Below are 17500 nucleotides of genomic sequence, written 5' to 3'. Positions count from 1 at the left end.
AATAGTTGAGAAAATTACTATCACCAAAATACACACTACAGTATTCTTGAAAAGCAAACACACATACAAATCATTTAAAATTAATTCTGTCCTCTTTTTTTTTTCTTTATAGAATTTATCTATGTGCATACGTGATTATACAGCCATCTTAACAATTGCGCGATTTTCGTTTCCGAAATGATGCGTAATACCTCGTGTCTGTGATTAAAGTCTTCGTGCATGTGCATGAGAAATAATTTTAACATTTAAAAATTCTCTCTAAGCAATCACTACTCTTCACATACGTACTCTGCATGAAGACTTAAAATAACTGACACAACACATTGGGGCACTGAGAACACAACAATTGCCTAAGTGTCGTGCAAGTATCACATTTACTTTAAACTGAAGGACACATAATCCATAGATCTATACCCACAGAAAAAAATTTATCTTTCAAAGATTTAAAAAAATAGTAATACAGAAATTTGTAGAACATAACTTTCACTTAACACTTCCTTATAGAAATAAACATCGATAGGACATAGTTTATAAGTTATGACGAAATAGACTTTTCCAGATTTATCCTAGTTTTAAAAATAAATATCATGAACATGATGACACTGAATAAATATCATACTGTATCTTATACTTGTACAACATTATTCATTTATTTCCGTTTCTCTTTCTTCATTCTTACCTGAACAACATCCCACTTTGGTTGGTTGTTTGGAAGAATCGACTTCATAAGCGCACCAAGAGATGACAGAATCTTCCTGGGTGCAGTTGTGGTAAGTCTTTCCTTTGTATACAAAGGGGAACACACACTTATTCTTCTCAAGATCTTCATCTGCAAAAGTTGCAGAGAAGATTGAATGTAAATGAGCAAAGATAAAACGGCACTGAAATGAAGGCGAAATATAAAACATCGAAGAAAAGTAATTTTGTATGCATGTTAATGATGAACAATAAATCCAACAATATAAATAATTTTGAAATATATATAGAGTTCAATCTTAATACATTTTTTCATCATCAAGACATACTCCCCATTGATAAGGTGGACACAGAACAGTACAGGCTTCTGGTTCTCTGCAACTAATTTTCATGACCACATCACATAATGATATCCATTCACATGTATCCGGAATAAAGGGGGAGAGGACTCAGAACCACATGGTATACATTATATATACTGTATACATATACTTGTGTATGCAACTCTTCAAAAATGATGGCTAAATATCTAAATAAATATGAATACACATGAGCAAACATTCAACCCTTCCCAATCCTTCCCTTTCCTAACTACAACATGGGAGTTTGTGGGGATTGTATTTTCTGAGTGTACCTCTTGGGGTGCCCCTTCTCACAAGGGTTTGATTACTCCACGAGGGATGGGGAGAGACCGAGTAGTTATATGTTTGGCAATGCCACTCAGCATGACTGTCAATAAGTATATACATGTACTGTATGTATATATGTGATATATAAATCTATATATATATGTATATATATATATATATATATATATATATATATATATATATATATATATATATATATATATATATATATATATATATATATATATATATATATATATATATATATAATGTGTATATATATATGTGTGTGTGTGTATGTGTAATGTGTGTGTATGTGCATGTATCTATATAAATAAAAGTTAAGGGAAAAACGATGGGCAACGATAGAAATATAAATGGTGTTGATAATGCAGGATAATGCAAATAGAATGTTGAGACAAATAAAAAAAAATGTGCAATAAGGTATGTAAGCAGGAGAGCCCATGATATACTATGTCTTCTAAGATGTTTGGCATCTTTACTGATTGAGTGACAGTTGAAGTATGTGATCTTTGGCAGAATCCAAAACTGAATAATGAATAAAATTTGGAAAGGTTGGTGTTTACATATGATACTATGCTGATAGGAGTTAGTTCAACAAAACTGACACAAATTGGTCAAAATAAGTTTCAAAATGGAAAAATGATTACCGTGTTTAAGTCTACTGTCTAGTTCTAATTTGATTCAGAGATCACAGATTAGAGTGTTGGCTTGGTAGATGGGCCTTTTTAACTTTTGGTTCAATATTTCAAAGCAGGCAAATCACATGCTTTAGTGGCATATCTTTCATAACTAGAGACTTGTCCTGAATCTCTCTCTTGGCAGCTCACTGGTTTGAGTCTGCTGTCTTGTTTTATTCAGATTAAGAGTATGTGATGGAATCCTCTCTTGGTTGAAGCACTTATCAAAAAAGAATTTTACTTGTGCCATTTCAAAAAGGAGTGCATTTGCTATTAAAAAAACATTGTTATATGGAACTGACTTTTTGAACTGTTGCCTTGGAGGTGTGCATGTTTCCTAAGTAATTTAATTACTTTATAACTGCCTAAACATATTGACCTGAAATCAAAGCAGTGATGAAAGGTAGATAGCCATTATGATCTAATCTGATTAAATGTAGTGATAGAATTAGTCATAAAACCTGTAATAAAACTGGTCAGAACAGACTGAAATCTTGCATTTAATTCAGATCAATAATATACAATGCTGGAGAACCAATCTTGACATATGAAAAATCTTACGCCCATCTATATCAAAAGACCATTATCCAAATTGCGTTTTTGGAAACTTCCCTTGAAAACACACCAACTAATTAGGTATATCAGAATTTGATTTCACGTTTATCTGACTACCCCATGATAACTCAAGCGTATAGATTCTATAGATTGATGGATGGATAACATTGCCTCATTCTTGTGTGGAACAAGAGCTTTTGTGTTGGCACCCCTTATGAAGAGGCAGTATATAAATCTGAATGAGTGATGCCAAGGTTTTTTCAATCTTGATGGAGATGATTACATGCTGTATCGGCATGGGAACACAGAAGACTGACACAATGATGATAAGATGAATATAGCCAGAACACTTGAGTGACGACTGGACAGAAGGGAGTTCGGAGCTGAAGTCTAGGGGCGCTGGCTGCCGCATTTCACTACAAGCTAAACCCAAAACCTCTCGGGACTGGAGAACTTTTCTTCTTATACCATCCTCACTGAGTGAGCACCAGCGAGTGAATATAGATTCCATGAACACGAATGACAATGTTGTAAACCTTACTAAATTTAAAGGACAAGATAGTGTGCTTCACTAGAGCTGAATTACATTGCATCATCACACCTTATATCTTACAGCTTATATCGTTCTTTCAGTAAAAATATTGAAATAATCCAACCTTTCTAATTAAAAATAACAATATTTTAAACTCCATGAAGAAAAATAATAAGAGCAGAACAAACCAATCTTCTTTAGTACAGTATACAAAAATGCTTGAACTCCGAGATTGGCTTATTTACCCTCTCAGTTACTATTTATAGAAAGTGGTTTTCATTCTGGCATCAATTTTAACTGTGCCTCTCCCTATCTGTAACTGTAATATTCAAAATTATTAAATCTCTCTCTCTCTCTCTCTCTCTCTCTCTCTCTCTCTCTCTCTCTCTCTCTCTCTCTCTCTCTCTCTCTCTCTCTCTCTCTTCATTCATCAATCTACAGTATAAATCAATGTACAGTACTTTTAAGACTTCCTTACCCTGATATATAGTTGGCGGTGGTTCCGATGGGACTGGGCCATTCAAGGAATCTGAAAGAGTGTAAACAAGTTTGTTGATTATCATATATGAAATTATTGGGACCAAAACTAGTACCGAAAATAATTTGCCGATGCACTTGGTGATTTCGTGAAGACTATTTTCAGCATCTCCCTGATGGTGGTGTTGGAACTTATCATCAGGGTAACAATCGGCATTGAACAATGCTCAGCATCTCTCCAAAAGGTGGTGTTTTTACTTATCACAAGATTTGAATGAAAAATAGATGGTTGAGATTTAAATAAACTTCCCATTTGAGTACTTGACATCTATATTTTAAAGAAATTGATAGAGTACATTATGTGATATAGCAATTAACAAATTAGCTATATCTCAGCTATATGCTGAAAAATGGAGATTTTTAAACTTATCTCGATCAATATGCAAATTAGGCTGTAGCAGACAGGTTTACATGTTTGTCAGAATTTATTTTTGTACTTGATATGTAACCTACCTTAACTTTAGGCTAAGCATACCATGTAGACAAGATCTGACTGTCTGCATACATTACATTTTAACTATATAAATATATATATATATATATATATATATATATATATATATATATATTTATATATATATATATATATACTGTATATATATATATACAATATATATATATATATATATATATATATATATATATGTGTGTGTGTGTGTGTGTGTGTGTGTGTGTGTGTATTTACACATATAAGTATCAACCTCATATTTCAATTGAACCCTAGTCTCTCCAAATGAAAGGCAAGGTTGCTATCAATCATGCCACCAGAGGCTCTAAAAGAAGCCAGAATATAAGTGATAACTGTATCTCAGAATTTACCTACTGAGACCACCGTGTTCCTACCAGCCAGTTTTACCCAACTTCCTGACCCACCATTTGGCCCAATTGACAGTATTTAATAATTATTCCTGATAAGTCAAGATATTCTGAAAATCAACCCAATACAGTTTTCCAATGGATAATGATAACTGCTAATGACATAGCATTCGATAACCCAACATAGATAGTGCTGTTATGTTGAAATTGATTATCCCTTAGACTCCAATAAACATGCAGAAATGGTAAAGTTAAGAAAAGACAGATATAGACTAAATATTTACAAATAAAAATATGAATATAAAGATTACTTTCAGTAGGTGTGCTTCGCCAAGAAAAAACTTACCCCTTTCAGTGAAAGCAAAATTAAGGCAGAGTGATGTATTAATATATTGTAATATATTTTGTATCTGGAATGTATTAGGAAATAAGTAATTACAAGTATTTATCATTTTTCTCTAATAGCTATAGTGAAGACTTACCAAAACAATATCCACTGGCCAGTGGCTGATTCAGTTCGTCAAGTTGAGTCGCACACCAAGGGGAGGGACTGCCAGCGCTTGTGCACCAGTAGTAGGTCACATCCTTCCACATGAATGGGAATTGACACATTTGGTTATCCAGTGTCATGGGCAGAACTGCAAAACAGAAGAAACCAGAGAAGTGATGAATAGATCCTATCTTGAAAATCTATATAATTTAAAATGCATGGTCCTAATTCTTTCTATATAACAAAGATAGCTTATGAGCAATAAACGAAGTTTATACAAACTGTTGTCTCTCTTAAATAACTGTAAAGGAAGAAATCAGAGAAGAAAAATAGTGTGACAAATAGATCATATCTTGAAAATCTATATAGTTTAAATGCATGGTCATCCTTTTTTTCTATATAACTAAGATGTTGTCTCTCTTAACACTGTCTAATATTATCTTCTCTTTTGACGGGATAGCTGGATGAATCATTTAATAAGACAAATTCACTTCAGCCAACAAGTAGGAGAAGGTTTTCACCGTATAATGAATACATGAGTAAATAAATAAATGGTTTTAAAAATTAAGAAAGTTGTCCATATCCAAAATCATTAAGCCTTTCCTTGATATAAGTTTAACCTTTGGCAAATGCCTGTGTAAGCATTTAGGATGGTAAACCTATGCATAGCTTTATATATATATATATATATATATATATATATATATATATATATATATATATATATATATATATATATATATATATATATATATATATATATCGCAACCCAATCCTGCATCATCCACCTCTTCTTTTGAAATAGTCTAAGAACCTTTTCCTAGTCACAAGGATTAGATAATTGTCAAAGAATGGTTCTTCTTCTTTTTCCTCTTCCTCCTGTGCCAATGATCCTGGCAGATAACCAACAATCAATTAATCTTCTCTTTCTTCTTCTTCTTCTCTTTCTCCTTCATGTTTCTGCATCACAATAACCTTGGCAGATAACCTAGTCTAATTGTTCAGCTGCAAGTGTCCTCCTAAATTTATCGCACTAACTGTAAATTCTTAGGGATAGAAATAAGATTTCAGCATAAACTGAAGTGTTTGGGGACAGTTTCAGCAGATTTACAACGGACAATTTTACTCATGAAGGGAATCATGGAAGAATAAATCAGTAAGGTTGTTAATCCTATGCTCTTTTTTTAGTTCTGAACAAATGCTGGTAGCCATCTATAAGTGGGTGACCTTCAGCATCATCTTTGTGAGGTGCTTCTCACATCTCACATGGCTACATTCATTAAAGAATCTTTAGCTTACAGCTTAATACAACAATGAGCCTATTCACTTTCACATGGCTTCTCTATGAATTCTGTTAGTCTTTTTCCAAATATAGATTTTCCCTTTAATTCCAAACTTCACTCACAATACTTCATTAAAGGCCTTTGCAGCATTCCTTCGGCCCAATGCTGCACTTAATTCATATTCTTCTAGTTTATCTCCATTCCTTCCTCCTTTCTTCTATCTTGCTATCTTTCTTCTATCTATCTTACTTTTATTTCTTCTTTTCTACCGCTACCCATACATTAAAGGGTCAGTTGCTCGATGTGCCCTCTCCAGTGCCTTCGATCAAAGGCATCCTCATCCACCAAACCTCTTCTCTCCATATCATCCCTCACCACCTAATTCTCTACCTCCCTCTTGATCTTCTCCCCCTAACAGGTGCCTCACAAGCCCTCCTCACTCAATCCCCACCATCCAGCCCCAACACATGACCAAACCATCTTGGTTGTGATGTTCTTACCACCTCTGTAATCTCTACTATACCTTCCATTCTTCTTATTTCGCCAGTTTCCAATCTTTCAAGCAGTGACACTCCCATTATCCACCTCAGCATTTTCATCTCTGTTTCTTAAAGTTTTGCTTCCTCTTTTCATCATAAAGCTCAAGTTTCTGATCCATGCATTAACACTGGTCTTTTTACTTTTACCTCCGTGTAATTCTTGGGTTTTACCCAAGATACACTCGAGTGCTAAATGGCCTCAGGTACCCTGCATTAGTTTATAGAGGCCAAATGCAGATATATAGTCCAACCTAATCAGATTTATAAGAAAGCTACTCTTTACACTGTTTAGAGAACCAGGGGTATATTAACTGTAATACTGTCAATGAATAAGAATTCAATCTAAGCTTTATTGTTTAGAAGTGAAAAGATACTGTTTTCTGGAAAGTAATCCTTCGCATAGAAGAGAGAAACATGTGGAAATCAAACATATAAACAGTACTTTCAAAAGGTACTTACACTTAGGTGATGGCTCACTGGGCATATCTCCATATCCTTGAAAATAATACACATTCGATTATTAAGGATATAAATTTTGGTTCCCTATACAGTTCTTTGTTCATTCAAAATTTTATCAACATTTTAACAGTAGAGAGAAAATTTGGAAATTCAACAATCTATAATTCATCAATGAGTTAATTTTTCAAAAAGAAAACATTAAAAGTATTAACAAACAATTAAATTTTCACAAAACATAAATAAATATAACCAACCACTGCAATATCCAGTCACAATAGGGCGTAATCGACTATTCACCCGAATTGGACACCAGGGTGCGGCAGCATCAGCAGAAGTGCATTTGTCATATATTTGACCATGGTACTTGAAGGGGAATGCACACAGCAGTCCCTCTATGGTTGTCTGTCCCTCTACTGGTAGATATAATTTTTTAATACTCCTTTTTTTATATATATAAAGGGGAATGAGATAACAAAGCATTTGATAACAAACTCAAACAGACCATGTTGACATTTGAAGTCCCTTGAAAATGTTTCCAACGAATTAGTTACGAAGATGAATCCACCGTAAGCCTTCAAAGAGCATTAAAATATTATGGAATCTAAATAACTTCAACTTTTCTCTGGTAATAGTTGATTGTGTACTTCCTGAAGTCTTCAAAGCCAAGTTCTGTATTCTCCAAGATATGATGACACCTACGGCAGACTTCTTGCCTTAAATACTATTTGATGAATAAAGTAAATGAATGAGGGAAAGGGGATTTGAAGTAATCAACACAGATCTACAAAAAAAAATCAAATTCAGACCCACCATGAATCCAAGAAACACTTTAGTAATGAAAATTCAATGAGGATCTTTTACTGGGAAAAAGGTTGAATTATTCATTTGTATCACAATATTTTAAAGAATAACGGTATTCATACTGTAAAAAACTAAAGCCCCACAAAGTCATGTTGGCTGTGGTTACTCAGCTTGATAGTGAAATTTCTGATTATGCTTAAGAATTGACTGCGAATGATGTGATAAATGCAGATCTGTACCTTATTTGTGTGTTGATAACTTCAAGTTTTAGGTTGACTCAAAGATTTTGAACAAGGAGAAACTTTCAGGAAAAATTTTCAGAATCAAATGATAGTCTACATATACCAATGTAATCCCAAATGGGGAAACTGTGCACATGTATTTTTATAATTACTTGAAATGGAAAGATATAAAAAAAAAAGTTACCTCAAGAGCAAATTCACAAAGGCTTTGTGTATCATTTAAGTGATTAGACTACAATTTAGGAAAACAAATGAATAACAAAGTAAGTAAAATTTATTGGGTTTAAAAAAGCTTAAAACACATGAAGTACTCTAATTACCAATCCTTTCTGCTGACGATATTTCTGGTATCACTATTCTTGTTGTTCCCGTAACTGGTGATCTGGTTGTTGTTACTGGTATTGTTATTTCTATATCTGGCTCTGCATCATAATCTTTATGGAAGATAATATAAATTTCATTGAGACATGTTGCAAAAATTTCCATGTAAAATAAACGTTATAATTATCTTTCATTAATAACCAAATTCAGAATTTATTGTATCTCAGACTGCTATAAATAACATTCTCTGAAGAATCATAAGTTCTCAAAAAGTTTCAATATATAATTCTTGAATCCTAGAATCTCGACAGTGAAAAGTAGAATTATACTCAACAACTTGAAACTGCAATGATATTGACTAGATATCTCAGAAGAGTCAGAGGGAATAACCATAATAAACTACCTGGAAGTTCATCCATATCCGGAGGCAACATCCCCGCTTCTTCCCAATCTATAACTTCACCTTCTAGGGATGGACCCAATCCACCAGACCCGTGATCCGAAGATGTCACTGGTTCTGAGGTTATTGGAAATGGAGATGTTACGTTTTGGACCATTGCAGACATTGATGTTGCTGGAAGTTGAGATGTTGAGGCACGGGCTGCCACTGATTCTAATAGTGTTGAAATTTGTGATGTTAAGTTTTGCATTGCTACTGGCTTTGAGGTTAATGGAATTGCTTGGGTTGTAATGGCACTGAAGCTTGTGGGCTCTTGAGATGTTAACGTTTGCCCTGTTTCTTGCTTTGAGTCTGGTGTCATTTGCGTTGTTAAAATTTGAACTGTTACCAGCTCTGACATAGCTGAAATTGTTCCCTCAGTTGTTAATTCCTTTGAAGTTCTTGAAGTCTGAGACAAGGTCTGGTTTTTATCTTCTTTTAGAGTTGTTGAAATATAAGGTGTTGAGCTTTGGACTGTTGCAGACTTTGAGGCTGTATGAGTCGTAAATGCAAAGGCTGTAGTGGACTTTGAATCAAAGGGGGTTGATTTCTGTATTGTAACTCCATCAACTTCAAAGGTAGATGGAGTATGAAGTAAAGTTTTGGTTGTTACAGTCAGTGGGGTTGTTGAAATTATAGATATTGATGACTGTGCTGTTTCAGGCTCTTTGGTCATCAGGGTTTGAAATGAGGAATTTGGCATTGGACTTTCTGTTAAGATTGAGGCTGTTTCTGGATTTGATGCTGCTTTGGACACTTCTGGATCAGAGGTGAATGCTGTTGTGGTTGAACTATCTGTAACTTGGGAGTGGCTAGTTGCTGGACTACTGGTGAATGCTGTTGTGGTTGAACTATCTGTAACTTTGATGTTTCTAGTTGCTGGACTACTGGTGAATGCTGTTGTGGTTGAACTATCTGTAACTTTGATGTTGCTAGTTGCTGGACTACTGGTGAATGCTGTTGCTGTTGAACTATCTGTAACTTGGGTGTAGCTAGTTGCTGGACTACTGGTGATTGCTGTTGTTGTCGAACTATCTGTAACTTGGGTGTAGCTAGTTGCTGGACTACTGGTGAATGCTGTTGCTGTTGAACTATCTGTAACTTGGGTGTAGCTAGTTGCTGGACTACTGGTGATTGCTGTTGTTGTTGAACTATCTGTAACTTGGGTGCGGCTAGTTGCTGGACTACTGGTGAATGCTGTTGTTGTTGAACTATCTGTAACTTGGGCATGGCTAGTTGCTGGACTACTGGTGAATGCTGTTGTTGTTGAACTATCTGTAACTTGGGCATGGCTAGTTGCTGGACTACTGGTGATTGCTGTTGTTGTTGAACTATCTGTAACTTGGGTGTGGCTAGTTGCTGGACTACTGGTGAATGTTGTTGTTGTTGAACTATCTGTAACTTGGGCATGGCTAGTTGCTGGACTACTGGTGAATGCTGTTGTTGTTGAACTATCTGTAACTTGGGCATGGCTAGTTGCTGGACTACTGGTGATTGCTGTTGTTGTTGAACTATCTGTAACTTGGGTGTGGCTAGTTGCTGGACTACTGGTGAATGTTGTTGTTGTTGAACTATCTGTAACTTGGGCATGGCTAGTTGCTGGACTATTGGTGAATGCTGTTGTTGTTGAACTATCTGTAACTTGGGCATGGCTAGTTGCTGGACTACTGGTGAATGCTGTTGTTGTTGAACTATCTGTAACTTGGGCATGGCTAGTTGCTGGACTACTGGTGAATGCTGTTGTTGTTGAACTATCTGTAACTTGGGCATGGCTAGTTGCTGGACTACTGGTGATTGCTGTTGTTGTTGAACTATCTGTAACTTGGGTGTGGTTAGTTGCTGGACCTGCATCAATGTTCAGAGCCCTCATAACAAAATTTGGGTCAATACCCAATTCTGTTGCCAAAATATACATAACTTTATTATCTAAAATAATATCTATTGTTATATGAGTGTCGCGAGTGTCGTGGTCTACTCCTAACTCTTTTGTAAGATTGGATAATAAATCATGCAAATGAGGATCCAATTCTGGATGATCTGCAATTTCAATCTGGAAGTTTGATCCTATCGGCATAAATATAAAGCTCAAAAGTTCTTCAACCATTCCTTGTTCTATTCCTGATCTGTTAGATATGCTCAAGACCAGTTCATTCAACATCACTTTGTCCAAAGTATCGTTGGAGTAATCATACAATGGAACTGCTGTGCTCATATTTGCTGTTGTATTAATATATATCATCAATTTAAATACAGTTGGGTTCATTAGGGAGAATGCAGGACCATACTGAGATTCCTCTCGTGTAATATTTATGATAATAGTTGTGATGTTCTTGTTGTTTGGTTTTTGGCTAACACCAATACCTGCAAAGATAAGAAACTTTAAAAATTAAAGAAGGTAAATTGGTAAAGTAAATTACAAATATATAATTGACAAACATAATTAATCCTCTTGGTATCGCTGTTGTGACAAAATTGGTGTCAGTCTGATGACTTTTGTACAAGGGCCAAATTTACACATGCACAGAGAACTTTTAGTATAAAAGATATGAACTTCTGGTTTATTGTGTTATGTCCAAGAATAATTGAACTTTTCACATGCTATAAACAGAATGTCTTCACAATGTATGAAATTACTTTAAAAAGTATAGAAAACATGAGACCTATGCTAAAAATGTAAGACAATTTTTATGAATATTCATAAGAAATAAAATAATTATGTTAAACAACTTTATTTCATATGGAAATAGTGCATAAATAGGGGATCTGTCACGCTGTTGCAATAATTTTGATATAAATGATATTGTGAAAGAACAGACATAAATCATAAAAGGCTATTTTTTTTTTACAGTGAGTAATGATGTCTTGTATGAACCTACAGTACTTATGTTAATGTTTTGTAGTGTAAATAATAAGGAATGAAGACAGAAAGAAACTAAAAATTGTATTAAAAAACTGAATAGATTTTCTAAATAAAACATAAATAAAAGCTTTATATATTATTAGAAAGAAATTGAACAATTGTATTGCAAAGACAGACTAAAATTTTATCTATATGCAATTAAATTACGATAACGTTTTTTTTTTTTTCATATCAAAATATTACAGTATTCAAAATTTTTAATACCTGTGCACCATATTGAGATAAATTAATGCCCTTTCAAATGGTATATAAAACATGGCAATTGCAACTATTTGCAAATGCACAAACACATGGAGAAAAAATATCTATGTACTCGTAAACTTCTCATGTAAAAGAAGGTCTAGTTGGGTCTCACAGGAAACATACCTTCTGTACCATGTTGCATAATAAATAAGTAATGAATGACGCAAGGAAAAAATGAAGATTCTGATGGAGAGTGGAATAAATTTCCTACATAGTTCATTAATATAATATATAGGGTTCGTCAGAAAAAATTGACTAATTGTATAGCAAAGACGGAATATACATTTCTATCATTATGTAACTAAAATTACGATAATTTTTAAGTATAAATTTTCTCAAGTTTATACTTATTCATATACCAATAAACAATCCCCTTTCAAATGGTATATGATACAAGACAAATGCAATTATTAGTGAATGCTCTGAACTTTTGCTTGACCAGTCCTACGCATGTGGTGTTGCTACCTGTTTTCTGTACACATTTTAGATTAAGCACAGCATATGTCCTAATTCTGATGTAACTCATTTTCTTTGGATGGGACTATAATCTTTAGCAAATATTTCCGTAAAATGTTATTTTGATAATAAAATAAATTTTTGAATATACTTACCCGGTGATTATATAGCTGCAACTCTGTTGCCCGACAGACAACTCTACGGTAAAAACTCGCCAGCGATCGCTACACAGGTTGCGGGTGTGCCCAACAGCGCCATCTGTCGTACAGATACCCAGTACTCAATGTAAACAAAGACTCAATTTTCTCCTCGTCCCACTGCGTCTCTATTGGGGAGGAAGGGAGGGTCCTTTAATTTATAATCACCGGGTAAGTATATTCAAAAATTTATTTTATTATCAAAATAACATTTTTCAATATTTAACTTAGCCGGTGATTATATAGCTGATTCACACCCAGGGGGGTGGGTAGAGACCAGCAATATATGTTTACACTTTTATGAGCTAAGAGGTTTATTTCATTTTAGAAGTTATCAAAATAACAAAAAAAAAAATAAATAGGTACCTGGTAAGGAAGTCGACTTGAACAATTTCTCTGCCTTTTAAGTACGTCTTCCTTAAGGAGCCTCGTGATCCTCTTAGGATGCTGATCGACCCCTAGGATCTGAAGTATCAAGGGTTGCAACCCATACAACAGGACCTCATCAAAACCCCTACTCTAGGCGCTCTCAAGAAATGACTTTGACCACCCGCCAAATCAACCAGGATGCGAAAGGCTTCTTAGCCTTCCGGACAACCCAAAAAACAACAATAAAAACATTTCAAGAGAAAGATTAAAAGGGTATGGAATTAGGGAATTGTAGTGGTTGAGCCCTCACCCACTACTGCACTCGCTGCTACGAATGGTCCCAGAGTGTAGCAGTTCTTGTAAAGAGACTGGACATCTTTCAAGTAAAATGACGCGAACACTGACTTGCTTCTCCAATAGGTTGCGTCCATTATACTTTGCAGAGATATATTTTGCTTAAAGGCCACGGAAGTTGTTACAGCTCTAACTTCGTGCGTCTTCACCTTAAGCAAAGTTCGGTCTTCCTCACTCAGATGTGAATGAGCTTCTCGTATTAACAATCTGATAAAGTCTGACCAAGCATTCTTTGACAAAGGCAAGGATGGTTTCTTAACTGAAAACCATAAAGCTTCAGATTGGCCTTGTAAAGGTTTAGTACGCTTTAAAAAGAACTTAAGAGCTCCAACAGGGCATAAGACTCTTTCTAGTTCATTGCCTACGATCTCCGATAAGCTGGGGATATCAAAAGATTTAGGCCAAGGCCGAGAAGGCAGCTCATTTTTGGCTAGAAAACCAAGTTGTAGCGAACAAGTGGTTTTTCTGACGAAAATCCTATGTTCTTGCTGAAGGCATGAATCTCACTGACTCTTTTAGCCGAGGCTAAGCATACCAGGAAAAGAGTCTTAAGAGTGAGATCTTTCAGGGAGGCTGATTGTAACGGCTCCAACCTGTCTGATATGAAGAATCTTAGTACCACGTCTAAATTCCATCCAGGGGTAGCCAAACGACGCTCCTTGGTGGTCTCAAAAGACTTAAGGAGGTCTTGCAGATCTTTATGTTTGGAAAGATCTAAGCCTCTATGCCGGAAGACCGATGCCAACATGCTTCTGTAGCCCTTGATAGTGGGAGCTGAAAGGGATCGTCCTTTTCTCAGGTATAAGAGAAAAACAGCTATTTGAGCTACAGAGGTACTGGTCGAGGATACAGAAACTGACTTGCACCAGTCTCGGAAGACTTCCCACTTCGATTGGTAGACTCTAATGGAAGAAGCTCTCCTTGCTCTAGCAATCGCACTGGCTGCTTCCTTCGAAAAGCCTCTAGCTCTCGAGAGTCTTTCGATAGTCTGAAGGCAGTCAGACGAAGAGCGTGGAGGCTTTGGAGTACCTTCTTTACGTGTGGCTGACGTAGAAGGTCTACCCTTAGAGGAAGACTACTGGGAACGTCTACTAACCATCGAAGTATCTCGGTGAACCATTCTCTCGCGGGCCAGAGGGAAGCAACTAACGTCAACCTTGTCCCTTCGTGAGAGGCGAACTTCTGCAGTACCTTGTTGACAATCTTGAACGGTGGGAATGCGTAGAGATCCAGATGTGACCAATCTAGGAGGAAAGCATCTATATGTATTGCTGCTGGGTCCGGGACTGGAGAGCAATAGATTGGAAGCCTCTTGGTCAGCGAGGTTGCAAAGAGATCTATGGATGGTTTACCCCAAGTGGCCCAAAGTCTCTTGCACACATCCTTGTGGAGGGTCCATTCCGTTGGAATTACTTGCCCTTTCCGACTGAGACAATCTGCTATGACGTTCAAGTCGCCTTGGATGAACCTCGTTACTAGGGAGATGTCTTGACCTTTTGACCAGATGAGCAGGTCCCTTGTGATCTCGTACAACGTCAGTGAGTGGGTACCTCCTTGTTTGGAGATGTACGCCAAGGCCGTGGTGATGTCCGAGTTAACTTCCATCACTTTGCCTCGAAGGAGAGACTTGAAGCTTTTCAAGGCCAGATGTACTGCCAACAGCTCCTTGCAGTTGATATGCATGCTCCTCTGACTCGAGTTCCACAGTCCTGAGCATTCCCGAACGTCTAGTGTCGCGCCCCAGCCCACGTCCGATGCGTCCGAGAAGAGAACGTGGTTGGGAGTCTGAACAGCCAGGGGAAGACCCTCTCTTAGGTTGATATTGTCCTTCCACCAAGTCAGACAAGACTTTATCTTTTCGGAAACCGGGATCGAGACCGCTTCTAGCGTCTTGTCCTTTTCCAGTGAAAAGCTAGATGGTATTGAAGAGGACGGAGGTGTAGTCTTCCTAGTGACACAAATTGTTCCACGGATGACAGCGTCCCTACCAGACTCATCCACAGCCTGACTGAGCAGCGTTCCTTCTTCAGCATCTTCTGGATGGATAGCAGGGCTTGATCTATTCTGGGGGCTGATCGTCTTGTTGTTCAGCAACGTCCTCATCAGAGGGTTCCTCATCCGAAAACTGATGAGGAAACGGCAACGGAGTGGGCAACGTCTGGCTCGCTGAGTCCGGTCGCACTGGTGGATGCGTGACGGAGCCGGACGCAATATCATGGAACTGCTGCACAGTCTGTGAACTGTCAACAACCATGGGTGCGCGAGGAAGCACAGCGTCAACCCGAGACTGTCTAGACCGTCTGGGTTGTGCAGTCAACACCCTACCGGGTTGCTGAGGTTGACGCACTGCGTCAAAACAAGTCACCTCTGCTGGTTGTTGAACGTCCTGAACGTCAACAACCACCTCCGAGCGTCGCTTAACGTCAACGTGCGGCTGGCAACCCACACTGGGTCGCATCGGTGGAGGAACCACCTCAACTGGCAGACGCGAGTAGGTTACCTCAGCGTCAACAGGGCGCACAACCGACCGGTTGGAAGGTTGTTGGCCAGAAGGTTCGGTAGCAACCTTCTCCGCATTAAAGTCCTCTATCAAGGACGCAAGCTTGGACTGCATGTCTTGCAGAAAAGCCCATTTAGGGTCTACGGGAGCAGGTGTGGCAACAGACGGGGTTAGCGACTGAGGCGGTACCGTTTACCATCCCTGAAAGCCTTGTTATGCGTGACATAATTGTACAGCAAAACTTCAAAGGCTCGAAAACAGCTGTGAAGTTGACCTGTAAACAACTTGGAGCGTCTCCTGGCCAGGCGCCAGGGAGAGTCTACGAGAATTGAGAAGTCTATCTGGGCAGAGGCATGATCTCCCAAGCTGAGAACTTCTCTCGTGTCATATCAGACTCTCGCTCTATAAACCAGTTTAAAAGAAGGGAAAGCAAAGGCTGTATCCCCCAAACTCCTCCTGGTGAAAAACCAGTCGCCTAGCCAACGTAAAGCTCTCTAGGAGAGCGAGAGAGCACTAGCTTAAAAACAACGGCTTCGAAGTAGCTAGGCCTAGTGTAAGCTCTGACGTTTAGGCGAACGAGGAGCAGCAGTTACAAAAAGATCCGGACAAAGATCCTTAAAAAATCATCATGATTTAATTAAAGTCCATAGGAGGCTAAGCCGCTTTAGGCTCCTCTCCATCTGACAGAGTCCTCAAGGGAATATCAGTAGGAGGGGGAACAGCAACTTCCTCATCTACAGGAACCTTGCCCGATAAAAGCTGAGTCTCAAGCAAGGGAGAGACCTACCGTGGTGGCAATGCTTTACAAGCAGAGTCCACACTCACTGGTGCATTAGTAGCGGACCAGAACGCAACGTCATGTAACTGCTTGACAGTCTGTGAACTGTCAACAACTGAACTGTCAACCACAACAGGTGCGTGAGGACGCACAGCGTCCACTCGAGACTACTTTGACTGCCTAGACTGAGCAGTCAAAACAACTCTAGAATGCGGAGGTTGACGCACAGCGTCAAAACAAGTCAACTCCGATTGTTGGTGAACGTCTTGAACGTCAACAGGAGCATCAGCAAGTGGCCTAACGTCCAAATGCGGCTGAAAAACCACACGAGACCGCATCGAGTGTGGTTCTAAACAACCTGACTGACGTGACTAAGCTACGCCAACGTCAACAGTAAGCACAAAGGAACGTTAGGTTGGCTGAAAGCCAGGATATCGATGAGATAAACGGCTAGACTCAACGGACTAATCGGCAGAATAGTCTTCCATAAGGGAGGCAAGCATATACTGCATGTCTTGCCATACAACCCATTAAGGATCAACGGAAATGGTTGTGGTAAGAGACGAGGGTAACGTCTGTGACCGCAACACTTTGCCTACAAAAAAAAGACTCTCGGAGTCTGTGTTACGCTTTTGTTAGGCGG

The 17500-nt window shown here is 37.8% G+C and overlaps 1 protein-coding gene across 8 annotated transcripts in view; it reads right to left on the bottom strand.

The window, feature by feature from the left end:
- LOC137629511 (uncharacterized) overlaps positions 1–17500 on the bottom strand; it is a 172772-nt gene that overhangs the window by 28813 nt on the left and 126459 nt on the right. For 7 of the 8 annotated variants that reach the window (XM_068360867.1, XM_068360875.1, XM_068360871.1 and 4 more), the window contains exons 29-35: positions 9005–11401; positions 8601–8714; positions 7492–7647; positions 7238–7273; positions 4949–5104; positions 3592–3642; positions 680–829 (exon numbers count right to left, since the gene is read on the bottom strand). In XM_068360867.1, coding sequence (XP_068216968.1) covers positions 680–829; positions 3592–3642; positions 4949–5104; positions 7238–7273; positions 7492–7647; positions 8601–8714; positions 9005–11401 — 3060 coding nt within the window. The remainder of the gene's footprint in view (positions 1–679; positions 830–3591; positions 3643–4948; positions 5105–7237; positions 7274–7491; positions 7648–8600; positions 8715–9004; positions 11402–17500) is intronic. The other variant, XM_068360874.1, reaches the window with a different exon arrangement.

Source organism: Palaemon carinicauda, chromosome 37 (assembly GCF_036898095.1).
Source record: "Palaemon carinicauda isolate YSFRI2023 chromosome 37, ASM3689809v2, whole genome shotgun sequence".
NCBI classification, from domain to species: domain Eukaryota; kingdom Metazoa; phylum Arthropoda; class Malacostraca; order Decapoda; family Palaemonidae; genus Palaemon; species Palaemon carinicauda.
Note: the sequence above shows the minus strand (reverse complement) of the source record. Positions and strands in the feature narration are given on the sequence as shown.